Below are 26006 nucleotides of genomic sequence, written 5' to 3'. Positions count from 1 at the left end.
TTACTTACTCCCATTTCTTCTTGGCTCTAATAACAAAACATACAAAATATTTCATTTTCTTTACATTTTGATTTGGGGCATCACTAATTCATATTTCTTTTGTTAATTACCATGAAATCTAAATGCAAAACTAAAACCACGCTTAGTGTTCTATTGTTTTTAAAAAGGACCTTAAAGCTTACTAGATATCTTTTCAATGCTTTTGAAGCATTGCATTTTAGATGGAGGGTTAAGGAGAGATTGAATTAATATTGCACATAAGTCTGCATTTAGGGGGACACCCAGGATGAATGGAATGAACATTCTATGATATGAAGACAGGTACTGCCATTTTTCCCTCTGCTATGTGCCTATCAGGATGGACATGTGGCCACAGGGGAAGACTGGCAATGAGAATATCTCCAGCCACCTTTAGCTTTTGTCCCAGATCGTCATAGGCAACCAACCCTTTCCTCGCCTCTCCCAATACACCCATAGCATCCTGCAAACATTTTCCCAAAAGACTCCCAGGTCTATTTACATTCCCTTGGTTTGGGCTGCTGCGCCTCAGAGGAATGGCAAGTGGCAGCTTGTGCTTTCTGTTTCTTCCCTCCAGCAATCCATCTGCCCACTGGGAAATGTCACAATGGCTGTTCTGTGCCCTAGCAAGAATATGTGTGGAAGAAACACAAGCTAATCTTCCTCTTTTCCTTCTGAGGATGACAACAACAACTGGAAAGGATGGACTTGGGAGTTACCAGTTTCTCAGTAAAGGCATGTAAGAAAACAAATTTGCACTTTATAAGATACTACTCATTTTATAAAGTATTTTACAATATGTAGATCTTAAATATAAGAACTCGCTCGTTCTTCCTGAGTTAATAGACCTTTATACACAAATTCAGTAATTTCTTAGTCACTTCCCTTTCATAATTCAGTCCCATTTAAAGATTTTTCTTGGAGTTTTGTTCCTCCCCTAATCTTTGTGCTGCTGTTCCTAATTTCTGGGATGGGACAAGAAGAATGGTAGCTGTCAAAGAGAGAATACGTAATTTTGACCTGCCTAGGGTTTCATAAACTTTAGCATGCACTCTAATCACCTGGCCATGTTGCTAAGATGGGATCCTGCCCAGCAGGTGTAAGAGATTTCATGTTTCTAATGAGTTCCCAGGGGATGACATTGCAGTTGATCCTCAGATTATGCTCGAGTGAACAAGAGTTTGCTCGATGGATGCTGGGCTTCAATCTAGGTATGTCTCTATTATCTGTTGAGATTACAGCTAGGTGCCACTCTCGCCCCAATAGAGCTCAACAACAAGCATGTCTCCCTGAAGTTCATCCCTTCACTTGTAGCCTGGTCTCCCTCTCTCTCTTTCAAGGGCTGTCTCCCAGTGAAGCCTCACAGGACTGTGTGATGCCTACCTGAGTAACCTTGACACTTAGAATTCTCAAGACACTGTCTTCAACCTCTCATGTGAGACCGGGCCTGCCTTTCCCATGACCATATGACTCTGAGACGTTCTTCCCAGAGCTCTTCCCCCTGCTCTGCACCTGAAGCACAATGAAGCCCTGCATGGATGCAAAGATTCTCTGCTACACATAGGTGGTGTGTACTCACATTCTGAAGTACTTTCCCATCCCCCAAATATTTCTACTGCTGTTGTCTGACTATTTGGTTTGGGGGGGGCGCTGAGGTACGAAATTAACCACTCTGACTGTATTAGAGCAAAGCACATATCCTTAAAATTCCAAACGCATCCCTCTCAGAAGGAAACTATAGCAAGAAAAGCTGTAACTTAGAAATGCCTAGTTCCTTCAAGGATTTTCATCGTAACTTCACTTTTGTTTTCTCTTTCCTCTCTTCCCTTTTAAATTGTGTTTGATCACATGTAACTGTCCAGCCAAAGTTAAGAGAAAATATAGTCAGTTAAATAATGCTGTATCAACATTCTCTTGCAGCATACTTTGGTTTGAAATAGGAGCTGTCTGCAGTATATAAATGTATACCAATCCTGGTTACTGACTCACAGTTGACCCCAAATGAGGTTTTAAAGAGTGTCATATAAGCCAGGTGTTAGTGGTGCTCGCCTTTAATCCCAGCACTTGGGAGGCAGAGGCAGGCAGATTCTGTGAGTTCAAGGCCAGCCTGGTCTACAGAGCGAGTTCCAAGACAGCCTCCAAAGCAATACAGAGAAACCCTGTCTCGAAAAACCAATAAATAAATAAATAAATAAATAAATAAATAAATAAGTAAAGATAGATAGATAGATAGATAGATAGATAGATAGATAGATAGATAGATAAATGTCATATAAACTGTTTAGTTTGGAGAAAGGAAAATACCTAGTTTTCATATGAACCTTCTGTAAGGCTTTGTTATAAGAGCTTATGGAACCAGAATATTTTAAAATTACTAGGACATTCATTTGGATACAAGTTCCCTACCTGAGTTATTTCTTCTGAAAGATTCATTTCTGAGGAGTAATTTGTATTCACTGTAATTTCTAAGCAAATGAAGACATCATCCTATTTAGCAAAAGACCCACCTGTGGTCAGGACCTCTATAAATGTCTAACCTGAGATTCCAAACATTCTTGCTCCCTTAGTGAGCAAGTGTATAACAAGGGGGAGAATACAGTCATTTGATAACCTCTTTGGTGATCAAATTCATGGACTGATAGCCTGTACCAACTACATCTATCTATGGTAAATACAGCAAGAGAGTATCTTATTCATGCTAAATATGCTTCTATATATTTGTACTGTATTATAGCTTAGCATGTGCAATTATTACATTATTCTGTTTGATGGAGAGGAAAAAAAGAGTGTAACATGATAAAAGACCCAGAGAAGGATAAACAGTATCAAAAGGTTTTCTGATAACACATAAAGAGGAAAAGCTGAACCCATGAAACAAAGTATTATTAACTTGCCACTATACTAGGGGACTTATAACGTTACATATAACGACGTGATCTTGAAACTTTTAACTTTAAATGTTTTAAAATCTGTTTCTTGACCTAAGAACTTGTAATTTATTTCTAGGACTACATGGCACATTAAAAGTTACCAGCAAGTACTTACCTGGATATATCTTTTCAGTTTTTGAATATGTTTTTGAAAAAGGAATTCTTCTTCGCCAGGCTGAACCATTATATGACGTGGGCATATGTTTATCTGAGAAAATAAAAAAAGAAGACTGCTAGCAAATAAATATTGCTGAATTCAACAACTATATTCCAAGAGCATTTCATAGCCATAAATATCTCAGCAGTAAGAATCATCCCCCACTTGTTTCCTCTACCATTTGAAAACTAAGGCAATGGATACAAGTGGGTTTATTAAGCCCGTTTAAATAATCAGCAAGCATGGTTACAGATCTATTAGTTTACTCTTCATTTCCTTAAATAAGGCTCTATATCCCATGAGCTTAGTCTAGAAGACAGAACTGTATCTGGATACAGTATTTCACAGACTTTCTTCTGTGACAGTCTTAGGAATAGAGAGGCCATGAATTTGAAAGAGAGCAAAGAGGGGCATGTGTGGGTTGGGACTTGGAAGGAGGAAAGAGAAGGGAGAGATGGTATAATTATATTATACAATCTTAAAAATAAAAGAAAATAAATGTTTCGAACAATACATCACCCACTGTGTGTAACATTTTTTAAACTTTATTTTAAAGACAAGTCGCATTTGCTTCCAGTGAGAAAACAGTGACCACAGAAATTGTGAACTTGAGGCCCCAGGAAGCCAGAGCAGGTACACACACACACACACACACACACACACACACACACACACACACACACACACACACACACAAAGTTGTCTATAAAGACATGCTTTTGTCTACTCCCTAACACTGTTAGATTTGCATTCTCAGGGTTATTAGCACATATCTATAGTTCTCAGAGTTTGGCTCATAATAGTATCAAGAGTTTTCTTTGTTGTGTCATTACTGTATGTTGATATTTGCATGAATGAGGTGCAGAAGTGTCCAGTAGAGTTGCCAGCACATCCAGTTCACACAGATCTAGACTTTGGCAACACACTGTGCTAGTGCACATTGTTTTCATAGCTACCACAGTATTGCAGGAAAAAAGAACACATCGCATACTAGTTTGGCAATGCAATTAAAACAAGTTTCTTCTCAGTGCATACACGTTTGCTATACATATCCATACACCATTATATTCTAAAATAAGCAATTAAAATGAAACATCTACTTAAGTTGTTAAAGACAGACAGAATCTTTGCCTACATTTCCAGAAGTTCTTGACTACCAGAACTCACAAACTACACTGTAAATACAAACCTACAACATGAATTACAGAGAACTGAAACCCAACTTCAAAAGAGCAAAATTCATCTAAAGCAGGAAGAAAAAGAAATTCTCCCCTGTGACCGTGTACTTCCTGACATACGCCATGCCTTTTCCCCTTCCATAATGAAACGATTTAGAAGGGCATGGTGGGAGAGATGAGAGGTTGTCAGAAATATTGCAGTTAACCCTCAAACCAACCCTTTCAGAAAGTAATCATGATGTCCTCAAGAAAAGACAGGGCGGTAATCTGACAGTCATAATTGAACAGTGCACTTAGTAGAACAAGAAAATGTCAACCACGTAAAAATAATCCTCCCCGGTGAAATAAAACTACCCAGGGTGAACAAAGTGCAGTGCATGGAGGCAAATCTCTAAGGAGGTACGGTGTCACCTCATCAGCACCCAGCATGAGTATTCTTCCATGTCCTTTAAATCATGTGCAGGGATAGTTAGTATCGAAGATGTTAGAATGATGCTAGTTCAGGAAAAGCAGCGAAAGGGAGAAGTGGAGTTCAGCTTTCCATGAGGAATGCTACACTAAGGCAAAGTGCAGTCAAGAGCGAACCACATCAATAAAGAACCTCACCTGGGCAGAGGTTGAGTTTGGGTTCCTTGTTGACATCATCTTTGTTGTAGGGCCCACTTGTGGGCCTGCTTCGGGGTGGGGTGTTCAGTGTGACAGTCCTTACTGAATCTCTTTGGACATGCATATAGGAGGCGTTCTCAGCATTTCGGTTCTTATTATGGTGATGGTAACTCATTTTGTGTTTGGGATTTGGGGTGTGTCCTGCTGTAAATCAAAAGGGTAGAGAAGAGGGATAAAACAAGCCAGGCTCTCATTCATAAAAATGCACAGCATATGAAGCATGGGGTAGCAAAATAGAAAAAAAATCTAAGCTAAAGAATGACATTCAGAGAAGAGCTGGGTTAACCTTAAAGTAGACTTCAAGTTATACGGCAATCATTTTTCCTTGGAGTGGGAAATATTTAATATCATAATTAGAAATCATAATTAGAAATACCAAACACTTGGATATTCTACCTCTCCGCATTCCAGAGCCAGGAAAGTTCTTTGGTTCATCATAAATCCATTTTCTTTTCTTCACACCTTTAAAATGAGGCTTCCTCACTGGCTGGACATCATTCACTTCGAGAAGATACAAATTTTTACAGTTTTTAAGAGATGCTTTTATCTGAAGATGACTGAGGTGATAATTACCCATCTGTGCGTTCTCACATCAAGCATGTATGCCACTCTAAAACTAGCTTTTAGAACAAAGAGTGACTGGTTTTTAACTGTCAAAAAATATTCCCTCTTGGAAATACATTAATGAGAGAAAAAACCTTCAATAAATTGCTTTCCTTTAGAAATGTTTTTTTATTGTTCTCCAAAGGAATGCGTGGGCTCCTTAAAATAACAGAAAAGTGCACTCCAATCATAATTACAAATCCCAACATAATGCTATTCTAAGGTCATAATTGTGATCTTCAAAATAAATCTTTTTGTACTTTATAAGCCCAAACTACTATTTCTTAATGAGTTAGGTTAATACACAAAGCATTTTTATTGAATGTCACCTCATTCTTTTTAAAGTGTTATGCACTTGAGTACACAGATAGCTTGGTAGAGCAAGGCTGACTACAAGAATTTATAAGCCTTCAGTCATATTTGTCTCACATGTTATATGGATATATGCATGTCAAAAAGACTGCATGTATTCTCAGTTTTCAAGGCTTTCTAAGGAATAGTTTTCAGAAATTCTTAAGCCAGTTTTTTAGAAGCATTCTGCTATTCACAAATGACTACAAGGAAAATGAGCATCAGTGTACAGACACCGTAACTCTCCTTAGTAGGCTAAAGAGTCTGTGTTTGCCTTAGCTCCCAAACTTAGCTTAAGCGTTAAGCCCTCAGAATCTTCGCCTCCTCCCCATATCTCACTCCCAAACTCCCACACCTCAGATTCCAACATCCAAAGTTATAACAAGTACTATTAACATGAGTTTCCTGAGGGAAGTTATTGTGGTTCTCCTTCAGTGCCTGAGAGCCAAGAATATTAACATGAGTTCAGCAAATGAAACAAGGCACGGGGGAAGGAGAGAATGAACGAGGCAGATTCCATCAAAGTAGCAGCTCAGAGCACCAATGCCCAGGAGAAGCCAAACAGAGAAAAATGATCCAGAACAATTGCAAAGCTGCCGGTATGGTCTACGATGGGCAAAAACTAACATGCTGTGCCAATGACCTTCTGCACAGGCAGCTTACTATTATGTTATTATGTACCTTAAACTGGTGGATGTGATTTACTAGGGCCTATATCGCAATCTATACTCTGGACTTAGAAGGAAAATATTGTTCATTTACTACTTCAAACAGCAGACTTTTCAAACCACGCTTCTTCCTTTCCTTTCCTTTTTCAGACTTTATTGAAAATAAGAAAATTACACCCATAATAAGACAACAAAAGCAAGTTCTAAAAGTGACAGAAGCGCTGTCTTACTTGAAGAGGGGTTCTCTCTGCACTTCACGCCGATGTTCTCAGTAGCATTTAATACATGTGTTGCAGGGACTAGGCGAGTAGCTAGGGGACGCTTTGGATGTAGACTGTCCTTGCTTTCTTCTGAAACCAATTAAGAAAATGAAATATTAGGGGGCTGGAGAGATGGCTCAGCAGTTAAGAGCACCTGCTGCTCTACAAGAGGTCTCAGGTTCAATTCCCAGCACCCATATGGCAGTTTGAAACTGTCTCTAACTCCAGTTCCAGGGATCCAATGCCCTCTTCTGACTTCAGTGAGTCCTGCATGTAAGTAGAATGCAGACATGCATGTAGGCAAAACACCCATAGACATAAAATTATAAAATTAATTATGTAATTAATATAATTTATACAATTATAAAATAAAGAAAACATTAAAATGTCAATATTGGTAAGAGAAACACTTCAGATGGGCACGTCTACTATGTGTATGTGTCAGTTTCTAGAATACATGTTAAAATTATCTAATTGCCACACTATCCCTCAAGTATTGATAAAACTTTAAAAGCTCTAAAAACTGTGACTATCATTTCAATGCACAAGTGGAATTTCTGGGTTTTGATATCTCTTTGAAATTTTTAAGTATATTGCATATTTTACAGGGATTACACCCATTTAGGTTCTCAAGACAATTTCAATAGGACCACGTTCATTTGCTCTTTGCTCAGCAGAGGGACTATCCAATAATCTCTCCACAGTTATGAGAATGTTCTCAGTCTGTGCCACTACACATAATAGCCAGTAGCCATGCGTGTCTTTTTACCACTTGGTGTGGGGGCTAGTGCAGTTGGAAAGCTGAATTTAGAACTTTATTAGTTACAATTAAATTTAGGCACTCATACATAGCTAGCTAATGGTCTCCAAATTAATATAGCTGGGGTTCCCCCCAAAAAAATTTCTGTAATGGATTAGGGGGAAAAGTTAACTCTGAATATGAGACAGATTTACATGTAATTTTCCACTAAATAACTTGACATAGATGTCTTTTCCTGCTTGCCCATCCACCACAGCATGCCCAGCTGCAGGACAGAGTAGCACAAGGCTCTCAAGCAGACATTAACAGTGTCTCTGGAATATTCACAGGTTGTTGTTAGCAATTATTTTATAATGGGTATGTCATCACAAGAATGAATCTCTCCAAAATGTTCATGAACAATGCTTCTAAGCAGATACAGTCACTCTGTTTTAAGTTGCTAAAAAATTGAATGGTCTTGGTATTCCCATTTAAGGAGCCCGATAATTTTACATCTGAACGACTCCTCCTTGGAATGTCACTGTCCAATAGATGAACTTTCCACAGTAGGAAACAGGCTATAAAACTTAAAACAATTAAGCTCACAGCCAGTTCAGAGCCTTGGGGCTCTGGTGTCCCATTCAGTTCTTTTCGTCGTATTACCTTTTTGGTTACATTTGGTTTCCATAACAACTAAGATGTCCATTTAATTTATCTACCCAATGTACAGATGAGTCAATTTTATAACATGGTTCATTACCTTTGACATTTGAACATTTGGAGGTGATATCTTTCACTTCTGCTAATGCTTCACTTTCATTCACTCCAAGAAATATGATCCTCTGTGGAGCATAGCAGTCACCTCCTGGAAAAAAACATTCCAGTCAGGAGTAGCAATAGTGACAAGAGACACATGACTGCCTTTCAATAGAGGAATGATGTTCATATCTCTGATGTCCACTTTTGTTTAAATATGTCTCTGATTATTCTATTCCCATATCAATACATATTCTATCATACATGCTTAGGTTAGTGCATGTGTATTAGCTATGTTATTTGAGCGGCCAGTGTGTAAGCTTACATATAGATAATTGCAAGAAAATTCACATATTCAACAGAATTAACTTCCCTCTAATATAGTGATCTTTAGAGATATCCATAGTAAATGTAACTTACCCTTCATTTGAAATCTCCAAATATATAAAAGCAGTTATGCTTTCCTTAAAGGTCTTCTATATTTTTTCAAGCTAAATACACATATTAACTTTAAATGCTACAGATAATATTCATAGTTCATTCACCATGCAATTTATTCTACTGAGTAAAAAAATTATTTGTTTTAGATAACCATCTTCAGGCTCAGAGATGGCTCAGTGGTTAAGAGCACTGGCTGCTCTTCCAGAGGACCTGGATTCAATTCCCAGCATCCACATGGCAGCTTACAACTGCCTGTGACTCCAAGATCCGACACCCTCACACAGACAAATGTGCACATAAAATTAAAATAAATTTAAAATAAATATTCATGTTGTGTGTGTGATGTATTTATGTGTACATTCATATATTCTCCTGTCTACAGCTCCCATCTTGCACATGTGTGTGTGTGTGTGTGTGTGTGTGTGTGTGTGTGTGTGTGTGTGTGTGTTTCAGTAGATGGAGACTAATACAGAGATTCACAAGTAGTTGACATGGAAAAAATAAGAGATGATAGAGTGCACAACTCAGAAGATGACATCTATTCCATCAACCCAAGGCTCAGTGATCATCAAGTAAAAACAGGAAGAAGGATTGTGAAAGGCAGAGGTAGTGGATGTCTTCAGCAAAACAATATTTGCCTGACATGGCAGCACCATTGCACACACCACACACACACACACACACACACACACACTCACAGAAGCTGTGACTGCATGCCCAAAACCTGCATAAAATCAGGCCAATCAAAATGGCAGCATGAATGGAAGAGGGGCTCATGAAGTTCCACCCCTAGATGAAGAACTATTGGAAAGTGAAAGCTGCTGAGGTATATAGGGAGTGAGTTTTCTTCAGAGAAGTGATCCTGGAGAGGCTATCTATGTTCCAAAAGACGGTTCTACACCCATACACTCACAAGGAGACCAAGTGGACTCTGAGTTTTTAGAAAGGACGCATGAAGCTAGGAGGGGAGAGGTGGTACAGGCAAACAGAAAGGCACTGGAATGGAGCCAATAAGGGTAGATTTTATACAGAGACCGCATATGCATGAATGGAATACTCAAAGAATAAAAAAGTACCATTGAAAAAATAGCCTTGAGAGCCTCAAAACCTAGTCCAAAATTTCAGCAGTCCTGTACTGCCTGGAAGGCACAATCTGGAGTGTATGCCTTCCCAAGGTAGAGAGAGCTTAATGACTAGTCCAATGAGCTCACAGTTAAAATCCAGAAAGATTATGTCTTAGGAGTGATGGCCTTGTCTTTGGAATGACCACTGTAACTTTAAAGAAAGGACAAACAATACATCACCTATTATGTCTCTTTCAATAAAGGCTCAAAACCACATGGTACAAGCTGGTGTACTCGCTGCCCATGGAGAAGCACCTTCTCAATGGGAAAACAACTTCAGCCAGACATTTTTTTTTAAAGATTTTATTTATTTATTATATATTCAACATTCTGCTTCCATGTGTATCTACATACCAGAAGAGGGCACCAGCTCTCATAACAAATGGTTGTGAGCCATCATGTGATTGCTGGGAATTGAACTCAGGACCTCTGGAAGAGCATCCAGTGCTCTTAACCTCTGAGCCATCTCTCCAGCCCCAGCCAGACATTTTGTAGTATTTTACTTGCAATGTCCAGCATCTAATTAAAGCGAAGGTGTACTAGGAAAAACACACATTTATCAAAACTGGAGTAAATTGAAAATGATCTAAGTATTATAAAACAGCAAGGTAGAAAAAAATAATAACATGCCTATTACAAAAAAAATTCAGAAGTTTTAGGTGGAGATTTCTTTAAAAGGTCAAAGCAAAGGTAGAATTATATTTTAAAAGGGCAAAAATAAAGCACTAGCAAGCAAGACTTCAGGTCAGCAGGAGGGCTCCAGTTGTATCTAGAGTAACTCAAAATAAAAAGTGAACTTTAAATGGTATTGAGATAAAAAAAAAAACTTGACAAAAGATAAGTCAAGGTAGACAGTAAACCCATGAAAATGTGTCCAATGTCATTAATAATCAGGGAAATGTGAATTAAAATGACAATGAGGTATTACAAGGTATCCAATAGAAGAGCTAAATTTAAGGGAGGGATAGCCACAAGCTGGAAACCAAGTCTATTGTTGTTACTTCTTGTATTTTTCACAAACACCACACAGGGAGGTAAGAAATTTGAATTCTCAGCTGCACACATTCCTTAATGAGGTCCAGTGAGGTGATAGGTTCAGCATTCTTGCCTGTGTTTTCATGCAGAGATACAACACAGGATGGGACTTTCAGGGGGACAATGCAGCATCGCAGCATCGTGCCATCTCTCTAATGCAAGGGAAACTGCAAGGGATCTGAATCCTAACACTGGCACCTGCCTAGTGACAAGCCCGAGCAGAGTCACTTAATGCTTCTGGACTCAGTCTTCTCTCTGAAAATATAGACAGTTTAATGTTTGCTCATTCAGTGTTCATGCCATCTTTACAGCTGCCGCAAATAATGGGAATTCTTTCTCCCCACCTCACATCCCTCTCGTGTGTGTGTGTGTGTGTGTGTGTGTGTGTGTGTGTGTGTGTGTGTGTGTTTGTGTGTGTGTGTGTGCGCGCGTGCGTGCGTGCGTGCGTGCGTGCGTGCGTGCGTGCGTGTGTGTGTGTGTGTGTGTGTATGTGTTCAGAAAGAAATGCATCCATACATAGAATATGTTTTAAATAGGTACATGTAAATGTATATATGTTCTATCTCCTTGTATGCATATGGATGTATATGTATGAAAATTACATGTATATGTATGAAAATTTCAGCAATGTCTAGGAGTTACTGCAACAGTCAATGATGTGGATATGTCTCACACAATTCAACTTAAATACTAAACTAAAATACTCAAATTGAAGGAGCCCAAAATGTACATTTCCACTTACATAGCAATTAAAAATGTAAAACTAAACTGTGGGGGCAGAGCTCAGAGTAGGGAGGTGACTATTGCCTTTGTTAGTCCATTAGTGACTGACAATAAAAAGCTGATTTACGTGGCATTGGAATATAACAGAACAATGTGTAAAAAGAGGATGTCAAGGTAGCCAAGGAGTTCATAAAAAAATATATGACCACATAGGTGGGTATGCATGTGAATTTTCCCCCAAGCTATAGACCTCAGAATAACATGTTTCAATAAATTTAATGTTCAAGAAGACATTTAAAATGATAAAATTAAAAGTAACGCTTCATATGCTTAAATTAAATATGGACTCACTAGCTACAGTTGTAAAATTTACCATTTTCCTCTCAAGATGTTCTATCAACTATTTAAAAGAATCAAATGATAAATTTAGCATATGCAGACCCCCTAGGGATGTTTGTAATTGAACAAAGAATATTATGATAGCTGGAGAATCAGCAAGACTCACTATGTCAGGAAGCCAGTCTCCCAGGAGACTGAGAGGTTTAACATCCTTCCATATTGCTGTTAAACTGTTGATTATCCACAGAATTATTAGAATAATGAAGGTGCAATGCCATTCTCACATTTCCTAAGTCTCAAGAAAGCAATGCATACATATGAAGGAAGCTAATGTTTTACATGAAAGGGTTAGGGTATCAATGACTGAAAATAACTTTTTCCCAACCAAAACAGTTTAGTAATATTTTGCCAATGCAAGCTTTGCTCTATCTCTCACTAGAGCTGGAACTTGTTGCTTCAAAGTAACCAATGATGTCACCAGTCTACAGTAGATATAATGAAGAAGAAAGAAGGAGGAGGGAAAGAAAAAGAGGAAAGAGGAAGGAGGAGAAGAGGAAAGAATCAAATTAGCACACGGGGGAAAGGTAGACAGAAGAAAAGGCTGCAAGCAGGTGACAATGAGGCTTGTGGAGAGCATTTCCAACATGCTCCAGCTATGCTGGTACACACTAGCACTTTTCTCAGCCTCCTTTGGTCTTTGACATACATTCTTCCTGCCAGTCTTTTCTCTGCATCAGTAAAAGGTGTCTACATTGTCTCAAGAATTTACTATTTCTAACAGAGGATAAAATTTTCCCATATGCTAATAAGTAGCAGTCTTACAATATTTAAGTTATGATAAACAATGATAATGTATGTCTTGGAGTAAATGATACATATATACTCAAATGTAACTGCCATAACTTTCTCCAAGTTCTTATCAACCTCCTTCCTTCCACTTGGATCTATGTTAGTATATTACTGCATTGCTTAATATCTGAATTATATCTGAAGTTGAGCATGCACACAACCACGCCAGATTTCTCATAATGAGATGGAAACTGGAATGTCTTGCCCTGTACATGGAGTATAAATTCTCTTAAGGCATTTGGTACAGATTCTGTCTGGGCACAGAAAATGGCTCTGCTTCATCTTGCCTCAAGGTCAGAGTTCAAAACTGTCCTTAATAAGTCAAAAGACTTCAGTAGTCTAAGACTAGGCTACTATGTGTTTTGACCTTAGTGGAGGTTATCTAAATAACAACAGACTTGGGCTCAGTTGTGTTTAGTCTTTACCCTCAAGGGCAGATTTGGTGTGGTTACCAAATGCTTGAAAGATTAAGGGAAGAAAGTCTGTTTGTGCTCATTATACATGATAATATAAGTCTTTTGCCATGTCTCCTTCTGGTTGGGATATTTAAGAATGTTGAAGAATAAACTTGGGGAGTTCAGTATTCACTGAATTGACCTCCTGAGTCTATCCTGTGTTTCTGTCTTCTTTGAGTCTTTATTCGCCTTTTCTCAATCCACACTCCCCCTCTCAGGTACAGACAGAGCAAGTCAGCTGAATCCAACTAAAGGCCCACAAAGATAGCTTCCCACCAGCTGCCAGCCTTTTATGACATCTTATTTTATGATGTATTTCCAAGCCTTGCATCAAACAGGAAATAGAAAAAAAATCAAGGACAAAAACTGAGTTCTGGGAGTAACACATTCGGAAGCATCTAGCTCACCTCCATTTTCAAAAGCAGCAATGTCAGTCCTTGGTTTCCTATCCAATGATGTCTTTGCCTCACCCGGCCTTTCAAAGAGGCTAAACTTTGTTGGAACTGTAAGACCATCCCCTACAATGGGAGAAATAAAAATTTACTCCAGCAACCTACATTATAAGTAAGATTGTGATAGAATTCACAGTGATAGTTAAGTAACTTAAACATTAATATATACTCAATTTTCATAGTGATCTGGTGAGCAATTTATAAGCACATTTATTTCAAGCTAATTTTGTAAATGACAAAAAAGCAGAAGTGTATCATCCTATTTGGATTGATAACTAAATGGCCATGTGAGGTTTAAACAATCTTACACTATTGTATGAGGGAAATATCTTTAGTTTATTTGGTGTATCATTGTAATAAACTTGAAATAATTCTTTTGTTTCTGCCACTTCATGATTAATTTAGCAGACAGTATTAAAGTCATTTTTATTACTGATATTTGATACTTAAATTATTCTCCAAGTTTTCATTGTATATAAACAAATAAATCTACTTTGAAAATAAGCTGTTGGCATCAGAATGAGAAGAGACATAGTAGCCTAAAGCAGTGTGAGCTTCTGGATTAGATAGTATACAAAAAAGAATGAATTCACTTTGTGGATATTATTGGCATGGCTGGTGAAGTTTGGGAGGTATAAACAATAACACCATTTCACAGGAAATTCCTTCACCTTAATCTTTGTGCTATGGTTATGTAAGAGTGAAGAGCATCTTATCTTCACTGGCAGCAGTTCAGAATATAGTAATGACAGTGTTCATATTTACTCTGATAGTAAATAAAAACCCCAGAAGTAGCAAAATATTTACATTTACTGCTCTATCTAAGCAGTTCTCAACCTTTTGGGGGTCAAAACCCTTTCATAGGCATCAGCCAATATCACAAGAAAACACAGATATTTGCAATACAATTCCTAACGGTAGCAAAATTACGGTTATAAAAGCAGCAACAAAAATAATCTGGTTGGCGATCACCACAACATGAGGAACTGTGTGAAGGGGTCACAGTTAAGAACCACTGATCTAAGCGAAGAAGGAGTTCAGCAGTTAACTTTTTGAAAGCACCACAAGGCAATATTTATATGTATGCACTTGTATACATCATTTGTTTTATAATCTTCCATTTTTAAATTTAATTGGTAGCTTTGTCTTTTGTTTAATGCTTGTTTTAAGGTTTCTGGTGTCTGGTTTAGTACAGGCGCCAGTCTGCTACACCTTCGGATGGTCTATTGCTGCCACCTTCTGCCAGCCATTTAAACAGCTTGCCACATGCAGAGGGAAGGCAGTACAGATGCTCTGTTCTGTATCCATCCGATCGTTCTCAGCCTTCTTCATTTCTTGTCTTTGTTCTCCCTTCTCTCTGGTAGCTCCTCTCTCTGCATGCCCTCCCTCCTTCCTGCCCTCTAGAGTATCAGGAGCAATGAAATTCTCTTTCTACCACTACAATACATACACAAGCTCACTCTGAAGCCAGGGAACCTACATAAATTTTAAATGCTTGTGGACTTTTCTTCAAGGTCCTGCTTTTCTATACACAATACAATGAATGCTCTTTGTCTTGCCTTCAACAGCAAGATGCTGACCAGAAGAAAATTCAGGAAATGCATCGTGAAAGAAAGAGCCTAGGACTTCCCATCAAAACTGCCTTAAAATCGCTTGATACACAAAAGACAGTCAGTCATTCAACAGACAGACTGCTATTTTGTCACTGACAACATTTTGCCACCTCACTTTTGTCCACATCCTGATCTGGGTTACCCCTTCCATTCAAAACAAAACAGCGAGTCCCATTTCACAGGAAAGATGTACGGCTGACACAGGAAGACAAATTATTTACAAAATTCCTGTGTGGAATGAGAGTTGCCTGTACCTCTTAACAGCAGCCTTTCAGGGGAAATTTGGGTCATCCAGTACAAAGCATCCTCCTCACTCTCAAAACAGATGTATAATTTATCATTCAATCCTGCTCTGGTGTGCACCATACAAAATAAATCAGGGTCCACATGAAGTATCACTTACACATCACCTTGAATATTAGTGTCTCGTTTCTTACCTTCTTGCAATTCACTGCCATTTTCCAAAGGCTTTTCTAACTCCTTTTCCACTGTAGGAGCTACGCTTTTTGATGACGAAACATCTGGAGGAGCATGGAATCTATAGTATTCACCTAAACTCCCGTGAGAAGAGAATGGTCAGCATCGGGAGCCTGTCAATCATCAGAAAGTCCACAAATATTTGATTTCTTACCAGATTTGTAACACATCTCCTTTATTGCTCTTTTCTCTTCAATCTCTTCTGGGGTCTTTGTCCATAAACTAGAAGCATCTATAGGATATATTTTTTTTAAATTAAATTGTCCCAAATCCAAATAATCTGAAAATTTATAAATCAGAAAGAAAAATCCCAAATATTGTTTTCATGAATGGACTGTTCTTCATCTAACGTTTGAAGAAAAAAAAAGTACAAACTTGTATTTCCAAATGCTTCCATGTTTAGTATTTGAAAGAATCATCAAAGAGAAATTATATATTCTGTGCTCTGTGTCCTAAAATGAGTAGCTGAAAGCACAGACTCACTGAGATGATGTGTGGTAGAGCATGTGGGCGAGAGAGAGGAAGAGGTGATACCTGGCAAAAACAGTGAAGAGCTCTGTACATTCCTAAGCACAGAAGCTATGGCAGTTGGTACCCACAGAAAGATACAGGGCAGAGACAAAGTAAATTTGCTTTTTGTGGTGTTCATCTGAAGTTTATGTGAATGACTCCACTGTGCTGTGAGGATGTGTAAGAAAAGGGAAGGACCGTGATGCAGAACACATGGGTACTAATTCTGTCCATATTTCTCTACAAAATATCATGGATGATACGGATGGCAGACAGTACTTTATCAATTCCAAGCTATTCCCTGGATCCTTAAATCTCAAAGGACTAAATGTCATGAGAAATAGATGTATGTACAACAGTGTCACAACAGTTGTCTCTTATGAGGGTATCTGCATGTCTGTCTGTAAGTACATGCCCTTAAACATGGCATATGTATCCCAGCCATCATACAACAAAACCTCTTAGTCCAAAGAAGCATAAGCATGTATAGACAGAGAATTATAAAATACAATTCATTTCTTTAATAATATCAGTATTTTCTCAACAAATATATATATATACACATACATATACATGCCTAAGCATCTAAAAGCTGAGGAGCATGTAGAAAATAGTGAGGGGTTTTACATGTGTACTGTAATCCAAGAAAAGGGGTACTAACCATTTTGTTCCTCTTCTTCCTCCTCCTCTTCTTCGAAGTTAGTTTTTAAAACTAATGGATTATGAATGGGCCGTGATACATTCTCCATGGGTTTCAGAGGTTCTTGACTCTGGCTTGGGGGTGGATTTCCTTCCTGACTTTCTTTCTGTAAGGTGGTGTCTACAGAGAAAACACAATGCTTTAGTCTGTTTAACCACTTTTACTGATATATTCAGTATATGACCAACCATTCTTTTTTGTTTTGTTGTTTTTTGTTTATTTCTTTCTTTCTTTCTTTAAGAAAACAGAAATAGTCTCATGTCCTCTGGATGTGATAGAACTGTTGGACTCATCAGATCATGGTAGCTGCGGTTGCCTGAGCGAGATCTGCTCAAAATCAAGCCCATCAACATCCCAGTGTGGAGGGGTAAGGGTTCCAAGGCCCCTTTCCTAACTGAAGAGCTTGACAGTTAATGATTTCTGAAGATGGAAAAATTCTTTTGCTTTATTAGTGTGGTCCTTGGTAGGTTGATCACACTCCAGTAGATTGCCCCTGATCCATGAGTATATGGACAGAAGTAATCCATGAGTATATGGTCATGATGGGTTATTTAAAACCTAACAAAATCAAAAGCAAAACAACAAAAAAAATTGTGGGTGGAAAGATGGGAAGTAAGGAGTGGATCTAAGAGGAGTTAGGGGACGTGGGTGCTGTATATTAGCAAAATACACTATATAAGTGTCTTAAACAACAAAATATATTTAAAAGCAAACAATTTTTTTAAAAAAGAAGGGGCTGGATATATGGCTCAGCAATTAAGAGCACTGACTGCTCTTACAGAAAAACCCAGGTTTAATTCCTAGCACTCACATGGCAGTTATTGCCTGTAACTCCAGTCCTAAGGGATTCAACATCCACTTAGGGCCTCTGCAGGCACCAGGAATGTACATCCAGACAAAGCTCATACAAATAAAACAAATACAATTTTTAAAATACCATTTTTTAAAAAGAAAAGAAAAAGGAAATAGGGTCTGGTATCCACTCTTGGCTTCAAACTCACATTGATTTTTAAGTGGCTTTGATTGTCCAGCTTCTATTCCCCAAAACTGGGGTTACAGTTGGGTACACTACACATGCTTTATGTGGGGCTGGGGTTTAAACCCAGGCCTTTGTGTATTCTAGGCAAGCACTCTACCAACTGTGATATAGCCCTGTCCCCTTAAACCATTATCTTTTTAATTAACTGTATATTAAAACATTTCTCTTATTTTTAGAAAGATTAGGCCAATTTAATAAATATCAACATTTTGTCAGTAACTAAGGGGAAAAGTGTCATTTGCTATACTTTGTCATTGTGATGAACTGGATGATGAGATCACACATTTTGTGTGGTATATCACTATGCATTTGGTCCCTGCTTTAGGATGGGTCAAATTTACAATGCTGTGAAGTAACAGGCATTGAGCAGAAACTGTACTTTGAGCTCTGGATTTTAATCTTCTCTCAAGATGACAATATTCTCAGGATAATCCTTTTGACACTGGGCAGTGCGTGTGAGCACAGATCTCCGTCTGCAACATAATGGAGAAGCAAAGGAAGTGGGTTGGGAGTACTAAATGCATTTTTAGCTTATGACTGGTTTGTTGAGATAAACCCCCAGTGTAAACCGAAAGTTGTTAAGTGCAAACTGATCACAAGTGTTACTTTTAGTTACAAAAGAGATCTGTGAGAGGAGGGTGACTTTACTTGAATCACTTTGTTTTGTTTTGAGACATGAAGTCCTGCCGGTGTTGGACTCATGCTCACATGTAAATAGCTGGTGATGACCTTAAACCTTGTATCATTTTCCTTCCATGTCCTCCCAAGTGCTAGGATTATATGTGGATAGGAGGAGCTGGAACAGTGAGCATTTTTTTTTCTTCGCTACATCCTCAGCCTAACACATTTTAGCAATTACAAAGAGAGATGCCACAAGGCAGTTGGATAGTATATATGTCCAAAAGAACAAAGGATCCAACAACTCCAGGCTGGAGATGGAATTAAGTTTGCTAATCAGCTAACTTTAAAATTGGCAGAGTCCATGCTAGAGTGAACTGAATTCCAATGCATGAGGGAATGTGGTGATCAGGAATTGTGAACATGTCTGCTTCCTCCATTTCTGAACTTTTGACAACAGGAAACCACTTTCTGATAATCTCTTGACCATCCTTTTGTAACCTTGCAAGTCTGAAAACTTTGGAAACCTACACCTTCTCCTTTTGTTTTTGTTTTAAATGCCATCTTTAAGTTGTTTCTCTTTTCATAATCGGCAATAAACAGCCAGGAGAAAGCATAAGGTACCTTGAGCACATAGTTGTTTCTTCTGGAGGATATCCTAATTTACCATCCCAAGTTCTGCCTTCCACAGTCTTAGAGCATGCCTATAATTCAGCTGAGGTCTTTGTAATGTTTCTCGTTTGTGTCTCAGATCATATCAGAATTCCCTTAACCTCACATGCCTCTTTCAGCATTGTGACCTTGACCACTTATGTGGTTTCTAAAACTGCCTCCTTCTACAGTTCTTCGCTTCTGAGTTTTTTCTAGAACTGCCTTTAAAAGTTCATTCATAGAAAATCAGGCTTTTTCTAGCATTGACTTCCAACACCCTCTTCCAAGTACACATTTTTAAGATGGTTGATTCACAATGGCAATGATAATGGCAGCTATGTTGAGTAATAGGTATGAAGCTGATACAGTTTGGAAACAACCCCATGGCACAGACACCATTGCTGCATCCTGCAGATGAAATAACTGTGACACAGAGAGTTGCCCAAGGTTATGTAGTCAAGTGTGTCAGGCAGGCTGAGATTCTAACCCAGTGTAAACTGGAGTGATCATTGTCTTTGCTAATTCTACTTCCACTGTCTTTGTCTGGTGTTTCTGAAGCAACAATAGTTTATGGAAAGACACTTCTGAACCAAGAAGTAGTGAAGGAAAACCTGCATCTGAGATCAGCCCTGTCCTTAATCTCTTTGATTACATAAGCCCCAAGTTTCCAGATTTTTCTTTTATTTAAATTTAAAACAACTTATTTTACATACCAATCTCAGTTCCCTCTCCCTCCCAAACTCCCATTCTCTCCATCATTTCCCCATCCCATCCCCCCATCCACTCCTCAAGGAGGGTGAGGCCTCCCATGAGGGATCATCAAAGTCTGGCACATCATTTGGGGCAAGACCTAGGCCCTCCCCCATCTAGGCTGGGGGAGCATCTCTCCATAGGGAATGGTCTCCCAAAGCCCATTCATGCACTAGGGATAAATACTGGTTCCACTGCCAGGCCATGTTCAGGGGGCCTGGTTCGGTCCTGTGCTGTTTGCCCAGCTGTCAGACTTGGGTCCCTGAGCTACCATTTGCTCAGGTCAGCTGTTTCTATGGGTTTCCCCAACATGGTCTTGACCCCTTTGTTCATCACTCCCTCTCTACACCTGGATTCCAGGAGTCCTGCTCAGTGCTTAGCTGTGAATCTCTGCTTCTGCTTCCATTCAGCTACTGGGTGAAGGCTCTATGATGGCATTTAAGGTAGTCATCAATCTCATTATAGGGGAAGGGTATTTAAGGTAGCCTCTCCACTATTGCTTAGACTCTTAGCTGGTTTCATCCTTGTGGATCTCTAGAGATTTCCCTAGAGGAAAACTTAACATGAATGAGTTTTCAGCTTAACATGATTAACTAATATCCAAGACTTCCCAGGGTAGAATTTATAAGTGAAGTAGAGATTCTTGGTGTCATGGTGCTTTTATTCTACAAGGAAGAAATAGACAATAAACAATGCACAGAGCAAACAAATTATACTGCATCCGACAAGTTAATGGATGTGGCAAACATGAACTAGAAGGGCCAAGGAGAATTGGAAGTGTATATTGTGGAGGTGGGGCAGCAGGCTACGTTTCAGTCATGGCGCTAAGCACAGACCTCATGCAAGACAATATTTGAGCATAGTTTTGAGGAAATGAAGTAGCTCTCCACAAATATATTGATGAAAAGGCACTTCCTGAAAAGTCTTGAAAACAGGAGTATGCTAACATGCTCCAGGAAAGGCAAACAGGGAAACAGACAGTTGGAGCTGAATGGGAAGTATCTGAGTTTGGGGGAACTAGCAGAGAACTTGATCAAATAACTTTCCAAATTCAAGCTCTCGTTAGGACTCTGACCTCTCTGAGTTAGATGAAAAGACACTGGAGGATTTGGAGTAGAGGACTAAAACCTGCTTGATCATAACACTGCAGGTACTGTACTTTGAATAGACATAAAGAGAAGAAGCAGGAGGGAAAGCAGGAGCTGCTGTAACAATACAGTTATGAGGCAATAACGGTGGCTTGATCCATGTGGAGATTACACAGATGATGGTGAAGTCTGGCTTTGATATAGCTGGATGGTGGAATTATGTCTCTTTATGAATTAGATGTGGGATATGACCAAAATTTGGGGGATGATTCAGATGACCCAAGCAACTGCAAGACTGGGCTTACAGTCAAAATCAGTCAGAAACAGTGATGGATGGCACACAGTTTTGAGAGGGTATGGATAAAATCATGATGTCAGTCTTGAACATGTGAAGTGTAAAATGTTCATTAGTCATATAAGTCAAGAGATAAAGAAACTGAATTCAGACATCAAATGGTTGGGGGTAGGTCTCAATTTGGAGTGGTATACAAAGAGAGTCAATGATGTGTGAAACATTGAAACCATAAAGTTGAGGCTGGAGAGAGATAGCTCAGAGGCTAAGACTATGTCCTATACAACCATGAGGAATGGAGTTCAGATCCTAGCACCCATGTGACAAGCTGGAGTCCTGTAATGGCCTATTACTCTAGTTCTATCATATCTGACATCCTCTTCTGGGCTCTATTTGCGCTCAGGTGGGAGCACTTCGAACACACACATGTACATACACTCACAAAGACATGGGCCGGGCACAAATAAATATAAAATAAACCTAAATGAAATACTAGTGAAGAAAAGGAAAGAGGACTAAAGTGATGAGAAGTGACAAAATAGTAAAGAGGTGTGACTGTGATCGAGACCCATTATGTACAAGTGTGACAATATTAATGAACCCATTGTTATGTATAATTGACATGCGATAAAAACATTAAAAATAAAAATAAGATTGGAAAGGAGACAGAAAAAAAGAATCAACAACCTCCTGGGATACTACCCATGAGGCATAACTGGCAAGGGCAAGTCACACCAGACACAGAATGAAGGCAGTATTTAGGTTTGCAAGATGCTAAGGAATTAGATGAAGGGAGAAAGAGATGTCAAATGTGTCCACTTCTAATAGCTCAAGTTACAAAAGGACTCAGATTTGACTAGTGTACTTTATAATGTAGAGGGGCCAAAGAAGAAGCCTGATTATTAGAAAAGAGAGGAAGATTAAAAAGACAGAGGAGGAGGAAACGGGGAGGAAAATAATTATGCCAAGAATAAACAAATACTTTAAGAGCCACTGCAGTGAGGGGGAAAAAAAACATGGAGTAGCTACTTGTGAGAGATTGGATTGATAAGAAATACTATTTAGTTAATAAAGAGATAAATACATATTTTGTATGATGACTTGGTAAGATTCAAAATGGTTGTGTGGAAGAATTGCTGAGTTTATGTTTGTTTAGTTACCAAGTGGGAAGATAGACTAGATAGACAATGATAGTTCATTGTGGTAAGTGTAAAAGGGATAGTAGTTGTTATGGTAGTTATGTGGGTAGATGGAAACCTGTAGAAATTCCTACTCACTTCTTAAGTTATTCAATAAGATATTAAGGTCACCATCTGGGATGAGGAAATGTTGGAAGATGAATTAGAAGGAAGCAATACAAAATCAAATTCTAGAAGAAAACAGATGTACATGGGGACTAACAGAGAGCATGGTTGAAGTCAGTAGTGTGGACTCATATGAGGTCTGTGGCCAAGAATTGAAACTCCATCAGCATGGTCACGTGTTTTCTTTAGACACGAGCAGTTTAGTGTGTGCAGACACAATATTGCTGGGGAGTCATGTACCAATATTATGGCTGTAGGGATGGTTTGCTGCAGTTAGTGAATGGCAACAGATTGGGAAGTGTGTGAAAAACATTGGTTGCCAGGGAGACTCATGAGAAGATATTACAGGGCTAAGTGATTGAAGAGTTGAAAGCATAGAGAAGCTAGGGTGATGCGAACACACATTCTCACATTGAAGTTACCAAGAATTAATAAAGTGGTACTAATATAAAAACAATGATCTACAAGTTGCATATTGTTGAAAACGGGTGAAAGATAGATGAACACAGCAAAAGCAAAAACAATGACACAACACTAAGCAACAAAATAATAGAAATATTTAACATCAGATTCAGACTGGACAGAATTAGAAAGAAGTGTCAGAAACAGTCTGAAATTGGCATTAAAACCCAAGAAAATCCCTCATCTCACACTAGAGCTGGTGGTACTTGAGACTTGAAAGAGAGAGAGTTGGGGTGGGGAATTGTTGGCCAACAGTAAAGAGTGCCATAGGAGAACCATAGTCCTCAAGGGAAAACTTCTCACATAAAAGTGTGAAAGATGCAAGAAAAACTCAGAGAAGACAGAATTATGCTGACAAAGAGAAACTGGAGAAGAATGAGTGAAAATGACAGAAGGACAGGTGAGTACCAGTTTATAGTCCCTTACATTGATTGACATAAAAATAAAAGCCAGCATGAAATTAGCTGTACTCAAAATATAAACACACAAATGCACACAGTGAACCTATGCTGGATAGATAACGTTTTGTGGGGAGCTCTCTCCTGTCTTCCAAAAAGTCAAGGAGATTTAAGGAAACGGGGCATTATTTGTTCACACATCCCTTTAATATTTTCTCATGATGAGATAGACTATTTAGGGAAAGGGTTAGACTCAGTGCATGGGTGTAGATTTGACCCTATTGAAGGGAGGCTTACACCAAGTGTCATAACACCTGTTGGGAAGGTTGGTACTACCAGAAAGGCAAGTTCTATTTACAATACACAACAACAATTCAACCAAGAGCACTACAGCACCTAGCCCAGAGCTCATTTTAACAGTGGAAAGATGAATGATTGTCGTTTACACAGGCATCTCACACAGCTCTGCTCTGAGAAGAAGCAGTCTTTTGTTTCCCGAAGTCTTAAAAGAGCTAGTGAAATCCATGGGATTAAACTACCAGATAAAAATAATGTCCTGGGATTGTTTTTTTACTGGATAAAAACCATACTGTTGTAAATTAACAAAGCTAAGTTAATCCTTTTCGTAGCTTCAGTACTTTCATCCCAGTAAGTTTTCACACCCCACCCATTTATCTAAGCAAACAATTTACTGCACATTATTTTCTTTATGGTCCAGATATTACAAAGCAATGGCAAACAAATTAAGCTCCCCAGTCTACAGATGCTTTCAGTCTACTGAGAAAGAGAAACAGTAACAAAAGTATTGCATATGCGATGTGCTTTATGAGGTCAAAATTTTCCCAAAGTATGTAATAAAAGGGCTAAAGTTTTAGCTACCCACTTATTGAATTACACAAAACTAATCTTTTCATTCCCAAAGGACTAATATCTTATTCTGTTCATATCTAAGACCATTCCACCAGAGACAAATAGTGACCATAGCAGAATGAGGTTGCTACAGCATCAGGGAGACCTTGAAATCAGCAATATCTCTAACAAGGTTCCCTTAAATACAAGGTCCTCTGTGTTCTGGGAAGAATCTATGTCAAGCCTCACCACAAAGGGTCGTTTTCTTATCACTGCAGACAGTTGCTGTGACAGAATATTGACCTTTAACCCAGAGCATGCCTTTGCTCTCCGAACCTATGACAGATTCCTGAGCTTTTCACCTCGTTGTATGCAACTGTGCCTCCTTAAGCTTTGACACCAAGACCAGATGATATGCAGTAATTACAGATATACTCACTGCTACTTGGTGGCAAAAATAATCCATTGATATTTCGGGGTTTGCTGTGGTAAAAGATACAACTGATCTTCACACAACCAAGAGGTTGGGTTTCCCAGAAGCATGAAATGCTGCAGTTTTGCTAGAGAAAAGAAGTGGGAAAACACAATGTTTAGGTACTCAGAATAAATGCAGGCTGTTAGAACACAATGCTATGTGACAAAGAATAGCTTAAATTGCTGACTGAAAATTATCTGTTTCCTCCATTTTACCACCTCTAAACTTTTCTGTTTAAGAGATAAAATGTTCTTTTTTTCCCTACAAGTTTAGTTTGAGCAAAGTGAAAAACACTTAAATTTTTTTGGGGGGAAGAACTATTTCTTCCCTATTTTGTTATAAAAGTTTAATGCAACGGGGAAGGAAGGAAGATTATTTTAGTGAAAATGATCAGCCATTTTACCTGCATTTCCATGTGTCTAAATCTGCAAAGTGGATCTAAACATTTTCTCTCTCTCCATAATGAGCACACAGTGTCACTGCCAAGGGCTTCTTCACAGTGTCGGAATCGGCACTGGGAACCCTAAGAAATCAACAATGCAGAAGACACACTACATTAATGTTAGTGTTTGATGACAACATGCTAACCAATTAAAAAAAGAAGGAGTCTGTAAAATTGGAATCATGAAAAAATACACTGTCAATACAGGCTTGTAATGACTAAGTTGTCATAATTCTCTTTTTAGTGAGAAAGTGGTAAGAAAAGGTCATGATCAAACAGTACAACACACCACAAGTTAACTCACCACAAGTTGACTCATCACAAAGTTACTCTCAAAAAGCTGTCCTTTGCATCAAATGAGCCCACAGAATCCACAAGAGCAAAAGTGTGAGAGTAGACTCCCTTGATTGCAATATAGCGACAGGGAGGCTTTATTTCTATTGGCAAGTATCTGCAATGTACTAGCCACATCCTGCATGTGAAGACAGGTTCTACCAACCACTAAGGTTTGAATACTAATGGCCAAAGAGTTTAAGTTTAGGTTTCTAGCAGAACTGAAAGATGCTTGCCCAAACAGAACATCTATCATTTTTT

The 26006-nt window shown here is 38.6% G+C and overlaps 1 protein-coding gene across 2 annotated transcripts; it reads right to left on the bottom strand.

Annotated features, from left to right (window-relative positions):
- On the bottom strand, positions 1–25385 carry CUNH12orf50 (chromosome unknown C12orf50 homolog). 2 transcript variants are annotated; one of them, XM_027394115.1, is made up of 12 exons: positions 25374–25385; positions 24935–25055; positions 17006–17164; positions 15989–16066; positions 15795–15908; positions 13700–13810; positions 8331–8435; positions 6802–6918; positions 5346–5450; positions 4890–5093; positions 3064–3156; positions 1–26 (listed from the first exon to the last, which is right to left on the bottom strand). In XM_027394115.1, exons 1-12 carry the CDS (start codon positions 25383–25385, stop codon positions 1–3), a joined length of 1245 nt encoding a protein of 414 aa, XP_027249916.1. The 2 variants fall into 2 exon arrangements, with proteins under 2 accessions (XP_027249916.1, XP_027249917.1); XM_027394116.1 differs by lacking the exon at positions 6802–6918.
- Between the last annotated feature and the right edge of the window lie 621 nt (positions 25386–26006).

This window comes from Cricetulus griseus, assembly GCF_003668045.3.
Source record: "Cricetulus griseus strain 17A/GY chromosome 1 unlocalized genomic scaffold, alternate assembly CriGri-PICRH-1.0 chr1_0, whole genome shotgun sequence".
Taxonomy (NCBI): Eukaryota; Metazoa; Chordata; class Mammalia; order Rodentia; family Cricetidae; genus Cricetulus; species Cricetulus griseus.
The sequence above is the reverse complement of the archived record's forward strand: the minus strand, read 5'-3'. Positions and strand labels throughout refer to the sequence as shown.